Below are 21968 nucleotides of genomic sequence, written 5' to 3'. Positions count from 1 at the left end.
ATTAAACTCCATCTGCACCTCCTCAGCCCATTGGCCCAATTGATCAAGAGCCCTTCGTAACCTTAGAACACCGTCTTCATTGCCCGCTATATCAATTCTCGTGTCATCTGCAAATTTACTAACAATTCCTCCTAAATTCTCACCCAGCATCGATCTCTGTGGAACACTGCTGTTGTCATCAAGAACTCTTCATATGCAAATAAAGGGTGACTTGGTGATGGGACACTGGCCTCCACAGAACTAATTCAGTAGCAAATAGAAGTAAACCTGTAGTCATCCAAAACTCCACTGCTGTGACTGAACTCATACCAATGACCAGGGGCAGAGATTCAAGGTGAGGGGCAGAAGGTTTAGAAGGAATATGAGAAAAACATTTTCACTCAGAATGGTGGGAAACTGGAACTCACTACCTGTAAGGGTGGGAGAGGCAGAAACACTTATGACATTTAAGAAGTGCATTTATGATGTCAAAGTATATAAAAACTACAGGCCAAGTGCTGGTGAATGAGATTAGGATAGTTGATTGTTTCTGACTAGCATGGACACGATGGGTCGAACGGCCCTTTTCTGCGTTGTAGATTTCTATAACTCCATGGCATTCTTCTGTTTTAACATTGTGTAGAGGTCAGAGATGAAACAGAAACTTCAAGCAATCTTTTTGAAAAAAAGCTTCACTGAACCTTTGTTGGTCTGTGATTCCATAAGCACTGACAAGCCCTTGGTATCTAGTACTCTCCATAAGCACTGACAAGCCTTTGGTATTGAGTACTTTCCATAAGCACTGACTGCTCTTGGTATCTAGTACTCTACAAAGCACTGACAGCCCTTGGGTATCTAGTACTCTTCATAAGCCCTGGCAGCCCTTGGGAGCTAGTATTCTTCATAAACTCTGACAGCCCTTGGGTATCTAGTACTCTTCACAAGCCCTGACAGCTCTTGGGTAGCTAATACTCTTCATAAGAGAGAGAGTGAATTAATGCACTCACATGAGGGGAGGCGAGATGGGTGAGGTATCAAGGTTTGAGCCAAGCAAGGGATTAGCAGTTTTAGGAGATGAAAATCTTGAACAAAATGACCGCTTGCATTACAACTAAGTACGGTACCAGCTTAAAAAGAAATATGTCAAGGACAGATGACAAAAAGAGATCAATAGAGAATAACAACACAGCAAACAATACTGGATCAATACACGTACCTGTTCCCTCTTCGATGACATCGGCTCTGCTCCCACAGAAACCATCTTGCCTGCTCCCATATTTCATGCTTCTTATGCCGTAAAGAAAATGCTTCATCCGAAATATCTTCTAGCTGTGAATAAAGTGGAAGTTAACTAACAGAAATTAGAATCTTGTTTAATTAACATAAACTTGGTTAAAATGTCTGCACAAGAAAAAACACGAGAGTAAAGAAATAGAAAATAAAAGCAGAAGCAGCAATGACAAACAAAGGCAGGGGATGCTGATGTCCTGCCAAAATAAATGCCAAGACATCAGTAGTTCTTGTCTAAGAAGGCAACCCAACTGGACAAGAGTTTCTGCCTCTCTTTAACCACATTAGGGTGGAAGTCTGGTATTGCAAATCTCCTAGCAGGACATCCAAAAGCCACTGCCATGAAAATTACAGCTGAAATCGCTCAGCAGTTAGGGAAAACGTTTTGCATTGAAAAAACAAGAAAAAGCCCACTAGATAGAGGGATGGTGGTTAATACAGAGATGAAAATTTTTGTAAAAGGCTCAGATGGGTGATTAGTATTGATTGTACAGTTCGTAACCTGTTGGCACAATGACAGCAATAACAATGGTATAAAATATCAGGTGGGACCAATGATCTGAAAAGCAACACAAAGGGTAGTACTACAATAATAGGAAATGTAACTGATCTAAATCAGCTTGACAATTGCAGCATCAGCATCACCAGTATGATTGAGGGGTCATTGGTAAAAGTCACTACCAGTTATTGCAACCGTTGCAGTTGACTTCAAACATACCACTTCCCTTTGTGTGAGTCGCTCCTTCGATGGTTTAATGGGCACAATTTGCCAGCTGTTGATAGAAAGGAAAGCAAATTCAGTCAACAGATGCATAAACTGCACAAGACAGAAGTGAGCTATAGAAGGGCTTATGCCCGAAACGTCGATTCTCCTGTTCCCTGGATGCTGCCTGACCTGCTGCGCTGTTCCAGCAACACATTTTCAGAAGTGAGCTATAGGTTTGTTGCTCTTGTGCCAGCTACTTAGTCTGTCTCCTCTGTCCTTTCCACAGCCCTGTGAATTTCTCCCCTCTTCAAATTTGTCTAATTCATTATCAAACATTACTGCTGAATTTGCGTCCAATATCATTTAAATGCAGTGCATTTCTGACTATTCCGACATTTACTGTATAAAACATGTTTCCTCATCTCCTCCTTGGTACTTTTGCTTATTTTAAATTTGTGCTGAGTAATAGAACCAGTCTGACTCAAGATTAGGATACAGACAAACTCTAACCTCACACCTTTAAGGCATTGTCTGAACTGTGATGTCATCTTTTTTTTAAAATAAAGCCTTAAGTTATCATGAGAATGCGACTTAAAAGTAGTTCTGGGATTTACATATTAATGAACCAAAACCTGCAACCTATTCTAAAAGACGAACGACTTAACAACAATCTAGATTTGTTCAATATATCATTTCAATGGCATGACACTAATCTTTTGCTATAAATTCTGTATCTTATGATCCTGCTTCACAACCACCTTATGAAGGAGCAGTACTCCGAAAGTTAGTGCTTCCAAATAAACCTGGTGGACTATAACCTGGTGTTGTGTGATTTTTAACTTTTTGTAGTTTTACTAACACTTTTAAAACTGACATATCCTGAAATATATTGCTCCAAATCTAGGTCACTTTGTAACTATATCTCTATAACAACCATTAGGTCAAACATATTAATTTCCATCTGTGCTATTGTAATGTCTGATTTGTTGAAAATGCTTGATGTTCCAAAATCATGCTATTAGCATTGAGATTATTCTAGCTTCATTTTATCTGCCTTTAGTCAGAAATGCCCATTACCTTTTGTTAATTTCGCGATCCATTCACTTTTTTTTTAGAAATGGTGCACAGTCTGGGCTTCAAGTTTTCAACTTTAAAGCCTTTGAGAATATGCAAGGATGGAACAGAATGATACCAACCAGATGAGTTATGTACAGAGATTAAGGAACTGACATCTGTCTCCTTAGAGAAATTAAGATTTAGGGAGTATTTACTAGCGGTAATCAAAATGTAGTGAGGGCTCTCAGATACAGAGGGAGAAACTGTTTCCACTGCCGTGTGGGTATTAGCCAGAGGACACAGACTGAAGATGATTGAAAAGCAACCAGAGAGACATGAGAAAAGCTTTTAAATGCAGTGAGCTGCATTTAAGATGAAAACGCAATGCCTGGAAGCAGATTTATTAGTAACATGGAAGAAGTGAATTAGAAAGAAACAAAATAAAATTGCAGGCTGTTGAAGAAGATGGGAATACCGAATTGGACTGTTCTTTCAAAGAGGGAGCACGTGCATTGTATACTTCCCAGAATACATGATCTGATCAACATTCTAGTAACTCAGTCAGTGCTGAACATTATCCAACGACTGACATGAGAGAAAGCGATGTTCACATTATGAAATAGCCTGTCATCACTCAGTAAAGGATGACAAGTTAGCAAAAGTGACTGCTGTCTAGAGATGGTGGGTGTATGTATACTTTACAATGAAAGAAAAATGTACTTAAGTTTCATGACCAATGTGACTCAAAATAATCTGCTATAATGTACTGTTTTATATTTACTCATGTTGTTCTCAAAGATTTGGACTGGTTTAGGGTCAATGGTAATGTGAGGTTAAAGTTACAGCTTGAAACAATACTTGGAGAACTCTTGTGGTCCCTCAGTGCTAGCCTTCTGCTAGATACAACAATAAAATTGTTAATGAAATCTACCTTGGTGTAATTATTTCCTTATACTGTAGCTTCTCGATCTTGGAGCTGGCAACCAATGACATCGGTATGACAATGTTATCAATATCGTAACAACATTCACTCTGCTGTTTTTGCCGTGAAGGAATCTAGAATGGCACAATATAAAGAGCTTTTCATAATATATACAAGAACTTGCTTTACTACTTTCCTGAAAACAAAATTTGAGACTAAAATAATGATGATGATGACATAGCAAGAGTATAATCCTGTTAATTTTCTGCTGCACTTCTCTCCCTCACTAGGCTCAAGTTTTTTGCTACATTGCAATTCAATGAACACGAAACAATCATTTCATAATATACACTTCAATACTGTTGAAAAAGATATTCAATCAAAGCTTTTTTAAAGCAAAAAAAAAACTCTTCTCATGTTGTTCTCCCTTTATACTGATGTTTCTTGTGAATTGTTCTGATACATGTTTTGAGAAAATGCTACTTTTCTTTTAAGCAATATTTAAACAACAGTGTTCAATACTTCAGCAAATAACTGATCACCATTGTGTGAAGACAGAAAATAAATACCAACAGACTATTTGGCTAAATATGGTGGCGAAGAAAATCCCATCCCCACTTGATGAAATCCAAGGAAAGTCACTATACAGACTAGAAATTCTCAGTCTATTTCCCCTTCCCTAGTGTGGAAATAACTAAAGGTCATCTCTGACGATCTTTCTCATTACAATTAAGTTGCATGCAGATCAGCAATGAAATCTGGAAGCAAATGATCCGTGTGACTCACCTAATTACAAAAAGTCTTAATCAATTAGGTTGCAAGAAATAAAAGTCTATCACTCAGAATCAAATTAACATATAAAGTGATCACATTTCATTTCTTTTCTTTAAAAGGGTATTTCTTTGCAAACCCAATCAATTCTTGTGGCCGCAGATGTGGTGATCCTTTGTATGGTCAATTCACAAGGACAATAACAATTCGAAGCTCTTAATTAATCCTGGCTAAGTTTATCCTTGTTGTTTACCCTCAAATTCATCCTGACAAATAGTACATACAAAAAGCTACTTTTCCCCCTGGCTTGGATGAATTCATCTTTATACCAATCCCATCTAAAAATCAATCATAGAGTCATAGAGATTACAGCATGGAAACAGACCCTTCGGTCCAACCCGTCCATGCCGACCAGATATCCCAACCCAATCTAGTCCCATCTGCCAGCATACAGCCCATATCCCTCCAAACCCTTCCTATTCATATACCCACCCAAATGCCTCTTAAATGTTGCAATTATACCAGCCTCCACCACTTCCTCTGGCAGCTCATTACGTACACGTACCACTCTCTATGTGAAAAAATTGTCCCCTAGGTCTCTTTTATATCTTTCCCCTCTCACCCTAAACCTATGCCCTCTAGTTCTGGACTCCCCGATCCCAGAGAAAATACTTTGCCTATTTACCCTATCCATGCCCCTCATAATTTTGTAAACCTCTATAAGGTCACCCCTCAGCCTCCGACGCTCCAGGGAAAACAACCCTAGCCCTATAGCTCAAATCCTCCAACCCTGGCAACATCCTAGTAAATCTTTTCTGCACCCTTTCAAGTTTCACAGCATCTTTCCAATAGGAAGGAGACCAGAATTGCACACAATATTCCAACAGCGGCCTAACCAATGTCCTGTACAGCTGCAACATGACCACCCAACTCCTGTACTCAATACTCTGACCAATAAAGGAAAGCACACCAAACGCCTTCTTCACTATCCTATCTACCTGCGACTCCACTTTCAAGGAACTATGAACCTGCACTCCGAGGTCTCTTTGTTCAGCAACACTCCCTAGGACCTTACCATTAAGTATATAAGGTCTGCTAAGATTTGCTTTCCCAAAATGCAGCACCTCGCATTTATCTGAATTAAACTCCATCTGCCACTTCTCAGCCCATTGGCCCATCTGGTCAAGATCCTGTTGTAATCTGAGGTAACCCTCTTTGCTGTCCACTACATCTCCAATTTTGGTGTCATCTGCAAACTTACTAACTGTACCTCTTATGCTCGCATCCAAATCATTTATGTAAATGACAAAAAGTAGAGGGCCCAGCACCGATCCTTGTGGCACTCCACTGGTCACAGGCCTCCAGTCTGAAAAACAACCCTCCACCACCCTCTGTCTTCTACCTTCGAGCCAGTCCTGTAACCAAATGGCTAGTTCTCCCTGTATTCCATGAGATCTAACCTTGCTAATTAGTCTCCCATGGGGAACCTTGTCGAATGCCTTACTGAAGTCCATATAGATCACATCTACCGCTCTGCCCTAATCAATCCTCTTTGTTACTTCTTCAAAAAACTCAATCAAGTTTGTGAGACATGATTTTCCACACACAAAGCCATGTTTACTATCCCGAATCAGTCCTTGCCTTTCCAAATACATGTAAATCCTGTCCCTCAGGATTCCCTCCAACAACTTGCCCACCACCGACGTCAGGCTCACTAGTCTATAGTTCCCTGGCTTGTCCTTACCACCCTTCTTAAACAGTGGCACCACGTTAGCCAACCTCCAGTCTTCCGGCACCTCACCTGTGACTATCAATGATACAAATATCTCAGCAGGAGGCCCAGCAATCACTTCTCTAGTTTCCCACAGAGTTCTAGGGTACACCTGATCAGGTCCTGGGGATTTATCCACCTTTACCCGTTTCAAGACATCTCGCACTTCCTCCTCTGTAACATGGACATTTTGCAAGATGTCACCATCTATTTCCCTATAGTCTGTATCTTCCATATCCTTTTCCACAGTAAATACTGATGCAAAATACTCATTAAGTATCTCCCCCATTTTCTGCGGCTCCACACATAGGTTGCCTTGCTGATCTTTGAGGGGCCCTATTCTCTTCCTCGTTACCCTTTTGTCCTTAATGTATTTGTAAAAACTCTTTGGATTCTCCTTAATTCTATTAGCCAAAGCTATCTCATGTCCCCGTTTTGCCCTCCTCATTTCCCTCAAGTATACTCCTACTTCCTTTATATTCTTCTAAGGATTCACTCGATCTATCCTGTCTATACCTTACATATGCTTGCTTCTTTTTCTTAACCAAACCTTCAATTTCTTTAGTCATCCCGCATTCCCTATACCTACCGGCCTTTCCTTTCACCCTGACAGGAATATACTTTCTCTGGATTCTTGTTATCTCATTTCTGAAGGCTTCTCACTTTCAAAAGCTGATTGGAGGCAGATGTTCGCAGGTAAAGGGACGGCTAGGAAGTTCTTGCCTAATACCGTCAAAATTGGCCTTTCTCCAATTTAGAACTTCAACTTTTAGATCTGGTCTATCCTTTTCCATCATTATTTTAAATCTTATAGAATTATGGTCGCTAGCCCCAAAGTGCTCCCCCACTGACACCTCAGTCACCTGCCCTGCCTTATTTCCCATGATACCTCAGCAACGCTTTAGCATCTTAAACAAACAAGACTGGCACAGACATTTATAGGTCAAATAGGATTAATCAGAACCTTGCGAATTAATCAGAATCATGGCCCTGTCAGACAAAGAACAAATCAGTATTAGTGCCAAAATCTGTTGGAAAAATCGCTGCTTCATCCTTGAGGAAACCTTCATACATTATGGCTATATTGAAAATAAAGTTTAATTAATATATAGAACTGTACAGCACAGGAACAGGCCCTACAGTCCACAATGTTGTGCTGAACATGATGCTAAATTAAACTAATCCCTTCTGCCTGCCTTTGGCCCATATCCCTCCATTCCTTGTATATTCATTTGCTTATCTAAAAATACCTTAAATGTTCCAATCATATCTGCCTCCACCACCACCCTTGGCAGTGTACTCCAGACCAGGCAGCATCCAAGGAGTGGGAGAATCGACGTTTCGGACATGAGCCCTTCTTCTCCTGCTCCTTGGATGCTGCTGACCTGCTGCGCTTTTCCAGCAACACATTTTCAGCTCTGATCTCCAGCATCTGCAGTCCTCACTTTCTCCAAGTGTACTCCAGACCCCTATCATTCTCTGTGTAAAAAGACTGCCCCTCACATTTCCTTTGAATCTTCCCCCTCTCACCTTAAATGCATGCCCCCTAGTATTAGACATTTCAACTATGTGGGAGGAAAAAGATCCTGACCATCAACCTATCTATGCATCTCATAATCTTATGGACTTCTATCAAGTCTCCTTTCAGCCTTCACTGCTCCAGAGAAAACAACACGAGTTTTTTAGCCTCTCCTTACACTCATTCCCTCTCATCCAGCAGCACACTGGTAAACCTCTTCTGACCCTATCCAAAGCCTCCACATCCTTCCTAATGTGGCAACTAGAACTGAAAGCAGTATTCTAAGTGTGCCCTGACTAAAGTCTTATAAAACTACAACATGACATCCTGACTCTTGTACTCAATTGCACAACCATTAAGGCCATACATACGCCTTCTTTACTACCCTATCTACTTATGTGACCACTTTCAGGGAGCTATGGGCTTGAACCCCAAGATCCCTCTTTACATCAATGCTGTTCAGGGTCCTGCCATTAACTCGATACTCTTCCTTAACATTTCATCTCCCAAAGTGCAGCACCTCACACTTACCCGGATTAAACTCCATCTGCCATTTCTCCAACCATATGCAACTGACCTATATCCCACTGTATCCTTTGACAACCTTCTACATTATCCACAACTGCACTGATCTTTGTATTGTCTGCAAACTTACTAACCCACCCATCTACATTTTCATCCAAACCATCGACATATGTCACCAACAGCAGAGGTCCCAGCACAGATCGCGAGTCGTGGACCTCCAGCCCGAAAACACCCTTGCACCACTACCCTCTGCTTTCTACGGGCAAGCCAATTTTGAATCCATGTGGCCAAGTCACCATGAATCCCATGCATCCTAATCTTTTGGCTGAGCATACCATGAGGGTTCTTTCTTGAAAGTGTGACTAAAATCCACGTAAAGACCACCTACTGCTCTACCCTCATCGATCACCTTTGTCACTTCCTTGAAAAATGCAATCAAGTTAGTAAGATAACGAACTGCCTTGCACAAAGCCATGCTGACTGTCCCTAAGTAGAATTCTCTCCAATATCTTCCCAACCACCAATGAGACACTCACCGATCTAGTTTCCTGGATTATCCCTTCTATTTCCCTTCTTGAACAGGGAAACATTACCTCCTTGCCGGTTCCCTGTGACCTCTCCAGCGGCTAGCGAGGATGCAAAGATCTTGGTCAAGGCCCCAACAATTTCCTTTCTTGCCTCTCTCAATAACCTGAGGTAGGTCCCATTGGACCCTGGGGACTTCTCTACCTTAACATCCTTTAAAAAACCCAACACAACTTATTTTTTGATCTTAAAATGCCCTAGCATATTAGTATGCTCCACACAAATCTCACTATCCTCCATAAAAGCAAATTACTGCGGATGCTGGAATCTGAAACCAAAAGAGAAAATGCTGGAAAATCTCAGCAGGTCTGGCAGCATCTGTAAGGAGAGAAGAGAGCTGACGTTTCGAGTCTAACTGACCCTTTGTCAAAGCTTGACAGAGCTTTGACAAAGGGTCAGTTAGACTCGAAACGTCAGCTCTCTTCTCTCCTTACAGATGCTGCCAGACCTGCTGAGATTTTCCAGCATTTTCTCTTTTGGTTTCACTATCCTCCATATCTTTCTCCTGGGTGAACACCAATGCAAAGTACTCATTTCGAATCTTACCCACATCCTCTACTGCCAAGCACAAGTTCCCCCATTTATCCTTGAGTGGTCCTAACATCTCCCTAGCTATCCTCTTGTTTTAATGCATGTATAGAATGCTTTGGGATTTTCTTTAACTCGAGATGCCGAGATTATTTCATGGCCCCTTACTGCTCTCCTAATTCCAGTGCTTGAGTATATGATTCCCTGCGATATTCAGGAGAAATTGTTTCATTTACGCTACCTTCTTCCTTCCAGCATTGCAGTGGGAGGGATAAATTCAACAAAGAAACATACAAGGACTGAACAGCAGCAGCAAGTTTAGGCAATTTTAATAAATTACAGACATGAAATCTTACGTCTTTTGTCTGCAAAAGTGGTCTTTGGCACAGTGTTGCCCTGGATGCCCGGGTATCTGTTGGGCTGGAACATGGAGTTTGTTGAATAGGAAAAGACACTGATATCTGTGCTGTTTTCACTAAAGTACCAGGAGTTTCTCTGGGATTTATCAGAGAACAGTGCCGTTTACTTAGAGCTGAAAGACAAAACGATGCGCAGAAAATAGGAGAGATTATGTCATTATGACAGCAAGATTCTACAAAGCTATTTAACTCATCTGATGTTAGAAACTAGTGTCAGTACTCTTAAAACACCTATTCAGTAATTCTTAGTTGTGATTTATGAAGTTTACTTCATTTTAAATCTAAAACAATATAAGTTTTATGAAAACTTTTATGAAAAAATAAAAGTAAATGATTTTCAAATAAACCTTTCAACAGAAAATTAAATGGGCATTAAATATCATAAAGCAGATCAACTAGAAAGGGCCCAGGCAAATTGGGAGATATTGTTTAATGTAGCAAAATGCAATACAGTCAAACTGGGGAGGGGAATTACAAAATAAGAATTGTGAGTATCTGTTCAGTGGAATTGAAAGGAGGATCTGGAGGAGTCATGGACAGGGAGGAAATAAAAGGCAGAAAGTATAGCTTCAGAAATAGAGGCAAGAACAATCAAAAAACAAATGTGCATTTTATATAGCCCCTTTCACAGATTCAGCGTGTGACAAAGCACTTCATAGCCAATTCATGACTCTGAAGTTATCATTTATATTGGCAAACAGGACAGCCAAATTGCACACAGCAAAGTTCCAAAAACAGAGACATGTGATGCTCAGGAAACTGAACAAACTCACGACCTCCTCTTTGATAAAACATTTCATCTAACAGACAACATTTCCAACAATACAAGATTCACTCAGTAATGCAGTGGAGTATCAGCGTGGGTTATATGATCGAGTCCTATAGTGAGATCTTCTGACTCCAAGAAAATGTAAACACCAGTGTCTTTTCATTTTTGTGCTTTTTAAAACATTGGTCTGAAATGAAAAAAAAATAGCTTTAAAACCGAGGATTAGAAGGATGGCTGTATGCGTTTAAAGTAAGAAACTTGATACCTAATGAGAACAGGAGCTCAGGGGTCATTTACACGTGAGGCTGATTGGCTTGTGGACTAGAGATCAATTATCAATGACAGTAGTCTTGAATGAACTTCCTGAGGAAGTGCTGGATGTAGGTACAATTACAACGTTTAAAAGACATTTGTATAAGAACATGAATGGGAAAGGTCTGGAGAGATGTGAGGCAAAGAGCAGGCAGGTGGAACTAAATAGTTTGGGATTATGGTCAGCTTGGACTGGTTGGACCAAAGGGTCTGTTTTCATGCTGAATGGCTCTATGTGACTGTCAGATAGCTGAACATCTTCAGCTGTGAATAACAAAGATGTTAGTCAGACCTGGAAAGAAACCAGGTCTAGGGTGTAGGTTTGCTCGCTGAGCTGTAGGTTTGATATCCAGACATTTCATCACCTGGCTAGGTAACATCATCAGTGACGACCTCCAAGTGAAGCAAAGCTGTTGTCTCCTGCTTTCTATTTATATCTTTCTCCTGGCTGGGATTCCTGGGGTTTGTGGTGATGTCATTTCCTGTTTGTTTTCCGAGGGGTTGATAGATGGCATCTAGATCTGTGTGTTTGTTTATGGCGTTGTGGTTGGAGTGCCAGGCTTCTAGGAATTCTCTGGCATGTCTTTGCTTAGCCTGTCCCAGGATAGATGTGTTGTCCCAGTCGAAATGGTGGTTTTTTTCATCCGTATGTAGGGCTATGAGGGAGAGAGGGTCATGTCTTTTTGTGGCTAGCTGGTGTTTGTGTATCCTAGTGGCTAACTTTCTTCCTGTTTGTCCTACGTAGTGTTTGTGGCAGTCCTTGCATGGAATTTTGTAGATGACGTTGGTTTTGTCCATGGGTTGTGCTGGGTCTTTTAAACCAGGTCTGCAGCAGCCAAGAACTCACACCCTCTCTGTTCTTGACAGTAAGCACTTTAATCCTGATTAAGTAGACTTATCTTTTCTTCAGATGCTGAAATTTGTGACTTTGAATTGGACTAAGACAGACTTTTCATAAACGAACCAGCCATCCTGTGCCTTCTGCAAACCAGGGAAGCATTTCGAAAAAGAGAAGTCAATCAGCAAGAACCCCAGCCCTTGAAATATTGTTATAAAAATCACCTTTATTCAAAAGTTTTCCCACTGCTCATGGTTTTCTCCCTCTATTCATTTTTATCTGTTGTGTGCAAGGGGAGTTCATAAGGGACTTTGAATTTAAATTTGTAGACTTTACTCAGTGTAATTGGCTTACCTCTAGTGAGAATTTAACGATATGTAATAAATAATAATTCTAGTTAAGTACAGAAACCCGGCCTGTGTCTTTGATCAACGTGGAAGTGAAAACCAGGCAGTTTGGTAATTTTGTGTAGTTCTTTTTGTAAGAACTCTGTAATGCGCTATCTGGCAAATGAGTGAGTGACAAGATAGACAACAGGTCACAAGTGTTGGCAAGTGTGAGAGTTCATAGAGTCATAGAGATGTACACCATGGAAACAGACCCTTCGGTCCAACTTGTCCATGCTGACCAGATACCCCAACCCAATCTAGTCTCACCTACCAGACACGGCCTATATCCCTCCAAACCTTTCCTATTCATATACCCTTCCAAGTGCCTTTTAAATGTTGCAATTGTACCAGCCTCCACCATATCCTCTGGCAGCTCATTCCATACACATACCACCCTCTGCATGAAAAGTTGCCCCTTAGGTCTCTCTTATGTCTTTCCCCTTTCACCCTAAACTTATGCCCTCTAGTTCTGGACTCCCCCACCCCAGGGAAGAAACTTTGTCTATTTACCCTATCCATGCCTCTCATGATTTTATAAACCTCTACAAGGTAACCCCTCAGTTTCCGATGCTCCAGGGAAAACAGTCCCAGCCTATTCAACCTCTCCCTATAGCTCAAATCCTCCAACCCTGGCAACATCCTTGTAAATCTTTTCTGAACCCTTTCAAGTTTCACAACATCTTTCCAGTCAAGTGGAAGAGAAATATTAGCTTAGACAGAGAGTGAAAAAGAGAAAGAAAACTATTGCAGAGACACAAAAAGTTCAGAGGGAGCCAGACTCTATGGATACAAGAAATAGATTATTTATTGCACTTTTCCCTCAACAGGGCATCTGCATCAGTGTTAGCTGTGTACCGGCAAGGTTGGGTTGGAGTCAGTGTACAAGCTTCATGTGAATCTGATTTTTTTTCAAAAACATCATTCATGGAATGCAACAACCACTGGCTGGACCAACATTTATTGCACATTCCTAATTGCCGTGAGAAAGTGGTGGTGAGCTGACTTCTTAAACCACTGCAGTACATTTGGTGTAGGTACACCCACATTGCTGTTAGGGAGGGAGGATTTTGACATAGCACTCAGGATTACCCCGTTGTCCAATTGCAGAATCTAATGTTAAACACTGTTGCAAGATTTACAAGAATGAGATGTTTGAGTATGGTCAGTGTGTTGTTGAGAAGACTTTAAGGGAAATGGTGTTGGATTTGATCTATCAGACTTTGGTATAGATGGCCTACCTAACTGGAATCACACCAACATTGTAATTCATACATCACCTTGTGTAGGACAGGCAGAACATCTTTATAGTTTGATAGCAATATCCTGTTAGAGGCAAATACCATTCATTTTGTTACTGGATACCTCATCTTCACCTGTTGCTCAAATCTTTCAAATACTTTGCCTTTCTGAGATAGAATAAGCACTTTTCAGGACTAACAGACCCCACCTGAGAGCCTTTAAGGACTTTGAGAGAAATCATCTGATAAGGGTGCTATTATCATGCAAGATGGCTTTTAATGTGCACAGGAGTTTCATGTTTGCAGGGTAAAAATGTGACTGTGGCTTTATTTATAAGGTTGCTGATTAGGCCAATCCTACAGCACATGAAACTGTAGGAATCTCACCATGAAGATAGGTTTGTGGTAAGGCACATCATTTGACTGTTCCACTTCAAATGTGAATTTAAACACAGAATAGAACTCACTAAGATGTGCAAGGATTCTATAAATCTACAGTAAATCTATAATCTACATATCAAAATATGCAAGAGATAGGTGTCATTCCAATGAAAGGATTTTTCATGGAAATTAAAGATGCTTGCAAAACTGGGCCTAGCAGGAATCCTATGGCAACATCATCAATGTGGATTTGCATGGTGTTGTTACTAAACTTAACTGCATGAGTTGCTGAGTTTGCAAGTTCAATAATTCATACGATGGACGCAGGTCTAGATTGCCATGACATAATCCTGCAGTACAAATGTCTACAGCTTCCACGAATGATATATTAGTGAATAGGTCAGCAATATCAAAAGAGCACATATTCCATTTCTAGCAATATTCAAGTCCTATGTGGTCCTCATAAATGTGAAGGAACTCTTCATTTCGTCAGCAGAAAACTCGATTAAGGCTGTTCTACTCGGACAGTATGTGCTTGAGGAGGGAATTTCATGAACTTTGTCAGCAAATTTGCTTCAACACATCATATGGAAGAATGATTTAGGATTCCTTAGCTGAGAGGAATGCATTATTTTACCCTATATTCTCAAAAATGCTGTTATATGAGCACAAAGTTAATTGACAATTTATGTCATTTGAAAGATAAGCATGAATTCAAATTGAACACAATACTAGTGAAAAAAGTTGCTTCAAGTAAGGAGGATGTTATAAATGCAGCACAAATATGGCAACTAGAAATTTCAATGAGATCACCAATATAGGGATATTTATTTTATTTGGGGAGAAAGTGAGGTCTGCAGATGCTGGAGATCAAAGTTGAAACTTTATTGCTGGAACAGCACAGCAGGTCAGGCAGCATCCAGGGAACAGGAGATTCGACGTTTCGGGCACAGGCCCTTCTTCAGGAATATTTATTTTATTTGTCTCATTGTATTTCAGTGCTTTAACTAAGAAAGTTTTTCAAAACATTTCCAGCTTATTACTATTATCAAGTTCAATTGCATCTTCATGATCAAATATAGGCTTTTCCATGTGCACTTCTCCTGTATCCTCAACAGAAGCCAAGGCACGATTTGGATCATTAGCAAAAGTCTCTCAGGAAGCATGATCATCATCTACTTGCAGGTTCGGTTCCTTAATAACTTGCTTCACCTTTTTCCCAATGATGTGTTACCTTTTTTGGCTGCTTTTTTGCCTTTATATTCTCTCTGATTTTTGTCATAAAACATGTCCTTAAGTTGGTCTTGAGTGATGGTTGGTGTATTTTTCAACAATTGCAAGTTAGCTCCACCAGGTGTTCTTCTGCAGCTGCCATCAACAATCATGAGTCCACAATTCTGTTTGACCTCGCTGTTTGAATCAGGCATTCTATTGATTTCTTCCTCCCAAAAATTTTAAATAACCATTTGAATCAGATCAGTTTTTGATTACTGGAGCCTGTAAGCTATTTCAACTGAGATCTTTTGTGAACTATCACCTTCTTTAATATCATAGGTTTCTTTATAGTTCATTTCAAGCCTTTCCCTTAGCCTCTCCTTCACTGGCCTTTTTTGCTTGAAATTGCTTTGATTACACTCTTCCTGGTCTTTGATTTTCCTTCCGTCCTGTACAGAGAGTCAGAGTCATAGAGATGTACAGCATGCAAACGGACCCTTTGGTCCAACTTGTCCATGTTGACCAGATATCCCAACCCAATCTACTCCCACCTGCCAGTACCCAGCCCATATCCCTCCAAACCCTTCCTATTCATATACCCATCCAAATACCTTTTAAATGTTGCAATTGTACCAGCCTCCACCACTTCCTCTGCCAGCTCATTCCGTACACGTACCACCTTCTGTATGAAAAGGTTGCCCCTTAGGTCTCTTTTATAATTTTTCCCCTCTCACCCTAAACCTATGCCCTCTAGTTCTGGACTCCCTGACCCCAGGGAAAAGATTTTGTCTATTTATCCTATCCATGCCCCTCATAATTTTGTAAACCCCTATAAGGTCACCCCTCAACCTCCGACGCTCCAGGGAAAACAGCCTCAGCCTGTTCAGCCGCTCCTTATAGCTCTAATCCTGCAACCCTGGCAGCATCCTTGTAAATCTTTTCTGAAGCCTTTCAAGTTTCACAACATCTTTCCGATAGGAAAGAGACCAGATTCTGCTTCTTGCTTGCTCATTTCCTCCTCCTCTCACTGACGCTGCTTTGCTGTCACCTTTTTTGTCGGTGCATAATGAGTAGTCACAAGTTCACATCAAAGCTTCCCTTCATTCCCAAAATTCCCAGCTCTTTCCACAATGTCTTGCTTTTGCTCATGTAACACAGAACTCCAAATATTATTTTTGCCACCGCCTACTTTTGCAGGATTTCCTGGCCCCGTAAAACCATCACCAACTGGACTAGAAGGCATGACCAAAAGGTAGGCTTTAAAGGTAGAATGTTTTCACTATTTAAATACTTCTGACATTTCCTTCACCACAAGAGTCTCTCCTCATCACTGGAATCAAGATCACTCTCTTCACTTGAATTGTCAGATGTTGTGGTCCGGTAGCAATTGCTCAAATCAAATGAAGATGGATAAGCTGGCATTTCATTGTGTGCTTTAAAGGATGTAGTTGGACTGGGACCACTCCTGTTTGTGATATTATATAAATCATTTGGATGAAAATGTAGATGGGTGGGGTTAGCATAATTGCAGACGATATAAAGGTTGGTGGAATTGTGAATAGTGTAGAAGGTTGTCAAAAGATACAACAGAATATAGATCAGTTACAGAAGGTGGCGTGCTTGCCTTTATTGGATGGGGAACTAAGTACAAGAGTTAGGATGTCATATTGCAACTTTGTAAGACTTTGGTTAAGCCACACTTAGAGTATTGTGTCCAATTCTGCTCGCCACACTACAGGAAGGATGTGGGGCTGTGGATAGGGTGCAGAAGAGGTTTACCAGGATGCTGCCTGGATTACAGGGTATGAGCTGTAAGGTGGCTAGAAAAACTTGGGTTGTTTTCTCTGAAGCAACAGAGACTGATAGAACTCTTTAAACTTATAAGATGCATTGATAAGATTGACGGTCAGAATCTTTTTTCAGAGTTGAAATGTCTAATTGTAGGGGGCATGCATTTAAGGCGGTGGGGGAGTTTAAAGCAGATGTGAGGGGCAAGAGTTTTTTTTTAAAACGCAGAGTGTTAAGAGTCTGGAATGGTCTGTCATGGGTTGCTAGTGGAGGCAGATACAATAATGGCATTTAAGGGACTTTTAGATAAGCACAGGAATATGCAAGGAATGGAGGGATATGGACCAAAGGCAGGCAGATGGGATTAGTTTAATTTGTGTCATGTTCAGCACAGCATGATGACCCAAAGGTCTCGTTCCTGCGCCGTACACTTCTATGTTCGACAAATTTTGAAAAAAGCTGCACTTTCAATAGCAAATTCAACAATGGCGTATTACACACCTGACAGCAGCTTTCCCAAAACTACCATTATGACCTTACCAGCTACTTTCTCATTTGAATGTCTCCTCTTTCTTAATTCTTTAAGGGGTTTCCTCAACTCTGGAGTCTGCAACCTTAAGTCAGAAGCTGACTGGTCCCAGTGCTGTGTGAGCATCTTTGTATAATGGTTTTTCTTCACGTTAGACCCTGGAAATCAATTGGACAATATCAATAAAAAAAATCTGGGTCATATGCACTAAGATACAAATATGATTTTAGAAATTCTACACAACCTAACCTAGAAAATTCTACACAACCTAATTTAATTACCATTACTTTTTACATCTGTCAATATTGAAAAGCTCTTCAGGGACTTTTACATTATAACTAAATTACAACAACCTTATGTACGCTGCCTCTTCCCCCCTCCAGAGGGGCAGAACTTTACCCTAGCAAGGACCTGACACCATTAAAAACAGGGAAGTGCAGAGACACACTGTGCAGACCAGTAAACTTCAGAGTAGACAATAAGTTCCTATTGTAATATCTTACAAATCTGGCTACAAGAACATTACCAAACCAGCACCACACAGTTAGCTATTTCAATAACAGGGCATTGTGCACATAAAGTGAAAATTATAATCTATAAAACAATTCAAAGAAGGTCTGCACAAATGACAGCAAACTATACACATTGCTCTCACCACCAGAATTAGTCTCAAAGATGACGTCTGGTGCACACTAACCTGCAGAAACCTTTACAGGAATTGCAATTTAAAAATTATGAGAACCTGACAAATTTAATTTTCGTTATGACAATAACATTCAAAACAGATCAGTGATCCAAAATGTTAACCCAAATTGCCTCTCAAAGTGCTGCCACACCTGCTGTGCATTTCTAGTGTTTTTTTATTTGTATTTCAAACTCTGAGCGTCTAAATTATTTTGTTCTGGGATTCCAGTTAAGTATTTGTGCCTTTACCTATAAAATTGCTTTTAAGAAAATGAATACATCAAAATGAAAAACTAAAACAGGCAAGTTCCCACTTACTGATTGAATCCAAGGTATTCTCACATGGGTGACTTTTACAGGGTGTACTGTTTGATAAGGAAGCCTTTAATTCATTCATTGATGGAAAAGGCTGCTTGTTCCAGTCTTCATTATGTAACAAAGTTTGAACGTGTACACTAACAGGCATATCTACAAAATGTTAAAAATAAGATCATTTCCTCAGTATATGATTTTATTTACAAGCTGTAAAAAATGTAAATGCATTTTGTACACAATATCACATTACAACTGTGAATTCATTCTTTGGTTCTAGATGAAGTTAAAATACTGCTAAACAAAGAAATATACAATAAAAACAATTAAACGGCAGCTGATTTACACTTTCAGAAGGGAGCATGGTTACTGGATTCTAAATCAATCACTTTGCTGTAAAATGTAGGGCAGGTATCCCACTGCACTGCAATCTTTTCAATTTATTCTATCCTCCTTAGAGACAGTGCCTCAACTTACTCTATTTCCCCCTTAGACACCAAAGGGTTGGTAAACTTTGGCCTGTGGATATTCTTAAACGTAAAAAATGGAATGTGCTAGAATTCCTTTGATTGCATCTCAGAAGATATGCTTGGAATTACATAGAACCTTTTATTATCTTCCAGTATGTTGCAGCCAGTGAAGTATTTCTGAAATGTGGTATGTTGAAATGCAGGAAATAGCAGCCAATATGTACACATCAAGCTCCCACATAGAGTAATATGATAATAACTAGGCAAATGCCTTGCAATGTTGATTGAAGGAAAACATTGGACCGAAGGGCCTATTTCCACACTGTAGGGAATCTAATCTAATCTAATACTTGGAATAACTTTGCTTTCACTTGAGGTTGTAGGTGGCCTTATCGGAATGGAAAATGGAAAATAAATCAATAACAATGGAGCCAGTGGTCTTCTATATACAAACTGCACCCAAATAGAATACAAATATTCAACAAAACTGTCCTAGTGAGATAGAATCATAAACATCCCTAGTCATTCTAGTTTTAGGTTAAGAATCCTCCACTTTGTAAGGACAGCTTACAGATAAAGTAACACTTTCATACAGAATGGTTAAGAGTCATCAGACTTAAAACATTAACTCTGCTCTTTCCCCGCTGAGGGGAAAGTGAGGACTGCAGATGCTGGAGATCAGAGTTGACAGTGTAGTGCTGGAAAAAGGCTCTTGCCCAAAACGTTGACTCTCCTGCTCCTTGGATGCTGCCTGACCGGTGGTGCTTTTCCAGCACTACACTCTCAACTCTCTCTCCACTAATGATGCCAGACATGAAGAGTTTCTCCAGCAATATTTGCATTTTCTTCAGATCTTCAACAAGTGCAGTTCTTTGTTTTATTAAAAACAAAAAAAAATTGTGGTTCATTGATGATTACTCCTTGGGAAACAACAAGTTAGCAAAGTTAGCACTATGGGACTGAAAGCCAAACGCAAAATGAATCTATCATGGAGTTCAAATCAAGTGCCAGCATTAAATACAAAGGAGGTTATTATTATTTCTACAATCAAATGACATCCATAATCCAGCCATAGCTAGGAAATGCTTGATAAAGAAAAATGGCTGAAATGTATGACGCTAGTGCATCATTTATCATTGATGTTTTGCGAGCAATTAACAGGGTTCATTTATCACAGGAGGTGTTGAAAGCAGAATCATTGCCAATTGTTTACAGCACTAAATCTGTCTTATTGCAAGCATCAAAGAAATAACTGTATTTGAATATCCCAAACTAATGGATAATCCTTGAATGATTTTGATAATGGTCAAGCTCTCTCAACAGTTTTCAACAGGGAAAAAAACCCAGAAAAGTTCAGAGTGCAGGAAGACTGTTGCACTGGAATTTCCAAGGCATAAGACCATAAGAATTAAGAACAGGTATAGGCTGCTTGGTTTCTCAAGCCTGGTTGCCATTCAATAGGTTGATCACACATCCCTCATGTCCACTTTCCTGCCCTTTGCCCATAATCCATGATCCTCCTATTGATTAAGAATCTGTCTCAGTCATAAGTACACACAAGGTATCCTGCTGCTGCAAGGCAGCAGTGCTTAGCACTAAGCCACTGTGCTCCATCTTAATCTCAGTCTTAAAAGTTGTGACTCTTAATTTTACGAATAAATCCTCCAATTCTACACTCTCCCAGGAGGTTAAAAACATACTTTCAGCATTTACCCTGTCGAGGCCCTTAAGAATTCAAAATGTTTCAATGACATCACCTCTCATTCTTCTAAAATTCAATGAGTAGAGTCCCAACCTGTTTAGCATCAGTCCATAAGACAATCCATCCACACCAGGGATCATGCTAGTGAATATTCTCTGAACGGTCTTCAATGAAACAATATTTTTAGACCATATGGTATGGGAGCAAATTAGATCATTCAGCCCATCAAGTCATTCAATCATGGCTGATAGGTTTCTCAACCTCATTCTCCTGCCTTCTCCCTGGAATCCTTGATCCCCGGTTAGGCCACTGTTGGAATATTGCGTGCAATTCTGATCTCTTTCCTATCGGAAAAATGTTGTGAAACTTGAAAGGGTTCAGAAAAGATTTACAAGGATGTTGCTAGGGTTGCAGGATTAGAGCTATAGGGAGAGGCTGAACAGGCTGGGACTGTTTTCCCTGGAGCGTCAGAGGCTGCGGAGTGACCTTATAGAGGTATACAAAATCACGAGGGTCATGGATAGGGTAAATAGGCAGTCTTTTCCCTGGGGTCAGGGAGTCCAGAACTAGAGGGCATAGGTTTAGGGTGAGAGGGGAAAGATATAAAAGAGATCTACAGGGCAACTCTTTCACACAGAGGGTGGTACGTGTATGGAATGAGCTGCCAAAGGAAGTGGTGGAGGCTGGTATAATTGCAACATTTAAGCGGCATTTGGATGGGTATATGAATAGGAAGGGTTTGGAGGGATATGGGCCGGGTGCTGGCAAGTGGGACTAGCTTAGGTTGGGATATCTGGTCGGCATGGACAGGTTGGACCAACGGGTCTGTTTCCATGCTGTACATCTCTACAACTCTAAATCAAGAGCTTATCTCTATCTTAAAGATATTCAGTAACTTGGCCTCCACAGCCTTCCGCTGCAGTGAGCTCCACACCTTCATCACCTTCCCCTCACTCTGAAGCCATGCCCTTGGATCACAAAACTCCTACTAATGGAAACATTTCCATGTCCACTCTATTCAGGCCTCTCAGTATTCCACAAGTTTCAGTGAGACCCCCCTCAACCAGGCAGTATATGACAAGCCCTTCATTCTTAAATAAGGGGACCGAAACCGTACACAGTACTCCAGATGTGGTCTCACCACCAACTTGCACAGTTGCAGTAAGACTTCCCTACTCTTATACTCCACCCTCTAAGGGCCAACATTTTATTAGCCTTCCTGATTAGCTGCTGCACCTGTGTACTCAATTTCTATGTTTCACTGAAGTTC

General features: G+C 40.4%; 1 protein-coding gene and 1 pseudogene across 4 annotated transcripts in view; both read right to left on the bottom strand.

The window, feature by feature from the left end:
- The window catches only part of kansl1l (KAT8 regulatory NSL complex subunit 1-like), a 95857-nt gene that overhangs the window by 13351 nt on the left and 60538 nt on the right, over positions 1 to 21968 (bottom strand). For all 4 annotated transcript variants that reach the window (XM_087988953.1, XM_087988951.1, XM_087988952.1 and 1 more), the window contains exons 8-13: positions 18533 to 18682; positions 17542 to 17688; positions 10009 to 10184; positions 3963 to 4087; positions 1988 to 2042; positions 1196 to 1308 (exon numbers count right to left, since the gene is read on the bottom strand). In XM_087988953.1, the coding sequence (XP_087845079.1) occupies positions 1196 to 1308; positions 1988 to 2042; positions 3963 to 4087; positions 10009 to 10184; positions 17542 to 17688; positions 18533 to 18682 (766 nt within the window). The remainder of the gene's footprint in view (positions 1 to 1195; positions 1309 to 1987; positions 2043 to 3962; positions 4088 to 10008; positions 10185 to 17541; positions 17689 to 18532; positions 18683 to 21968) is intronic.
- On the bottom strand, positions 15019 to 17530 carry LOC148149593 (phosphorylated adapter RNA export protein-like; annotated as a pseudogene).

The sequence above is a fragment of the Chiloscyllium plagiosum genome, unplaced genomic scaffold, assembly GCF_037043375.1.
Source record: "Chiloscyllium plagiosum isolate Xiang-an unplaced genomic scaffold, Cpla_swu_hap1 HiC_scaffold_7, whole genome shotgun sequence".
NCBI classification, from domain to species: Eukaryota; Metazoa; Chordata; class Chondrichthyes; order Orectolobiformes; family Hemiscylliidae; genus Chiloscyllium; species Chiloscyllium plagiosum.
The sequence above is the reverse complement of the archived record's forward strand: the minus strand, read 5'-3'. Positions and strand labels throughout refer to the sequence as shown.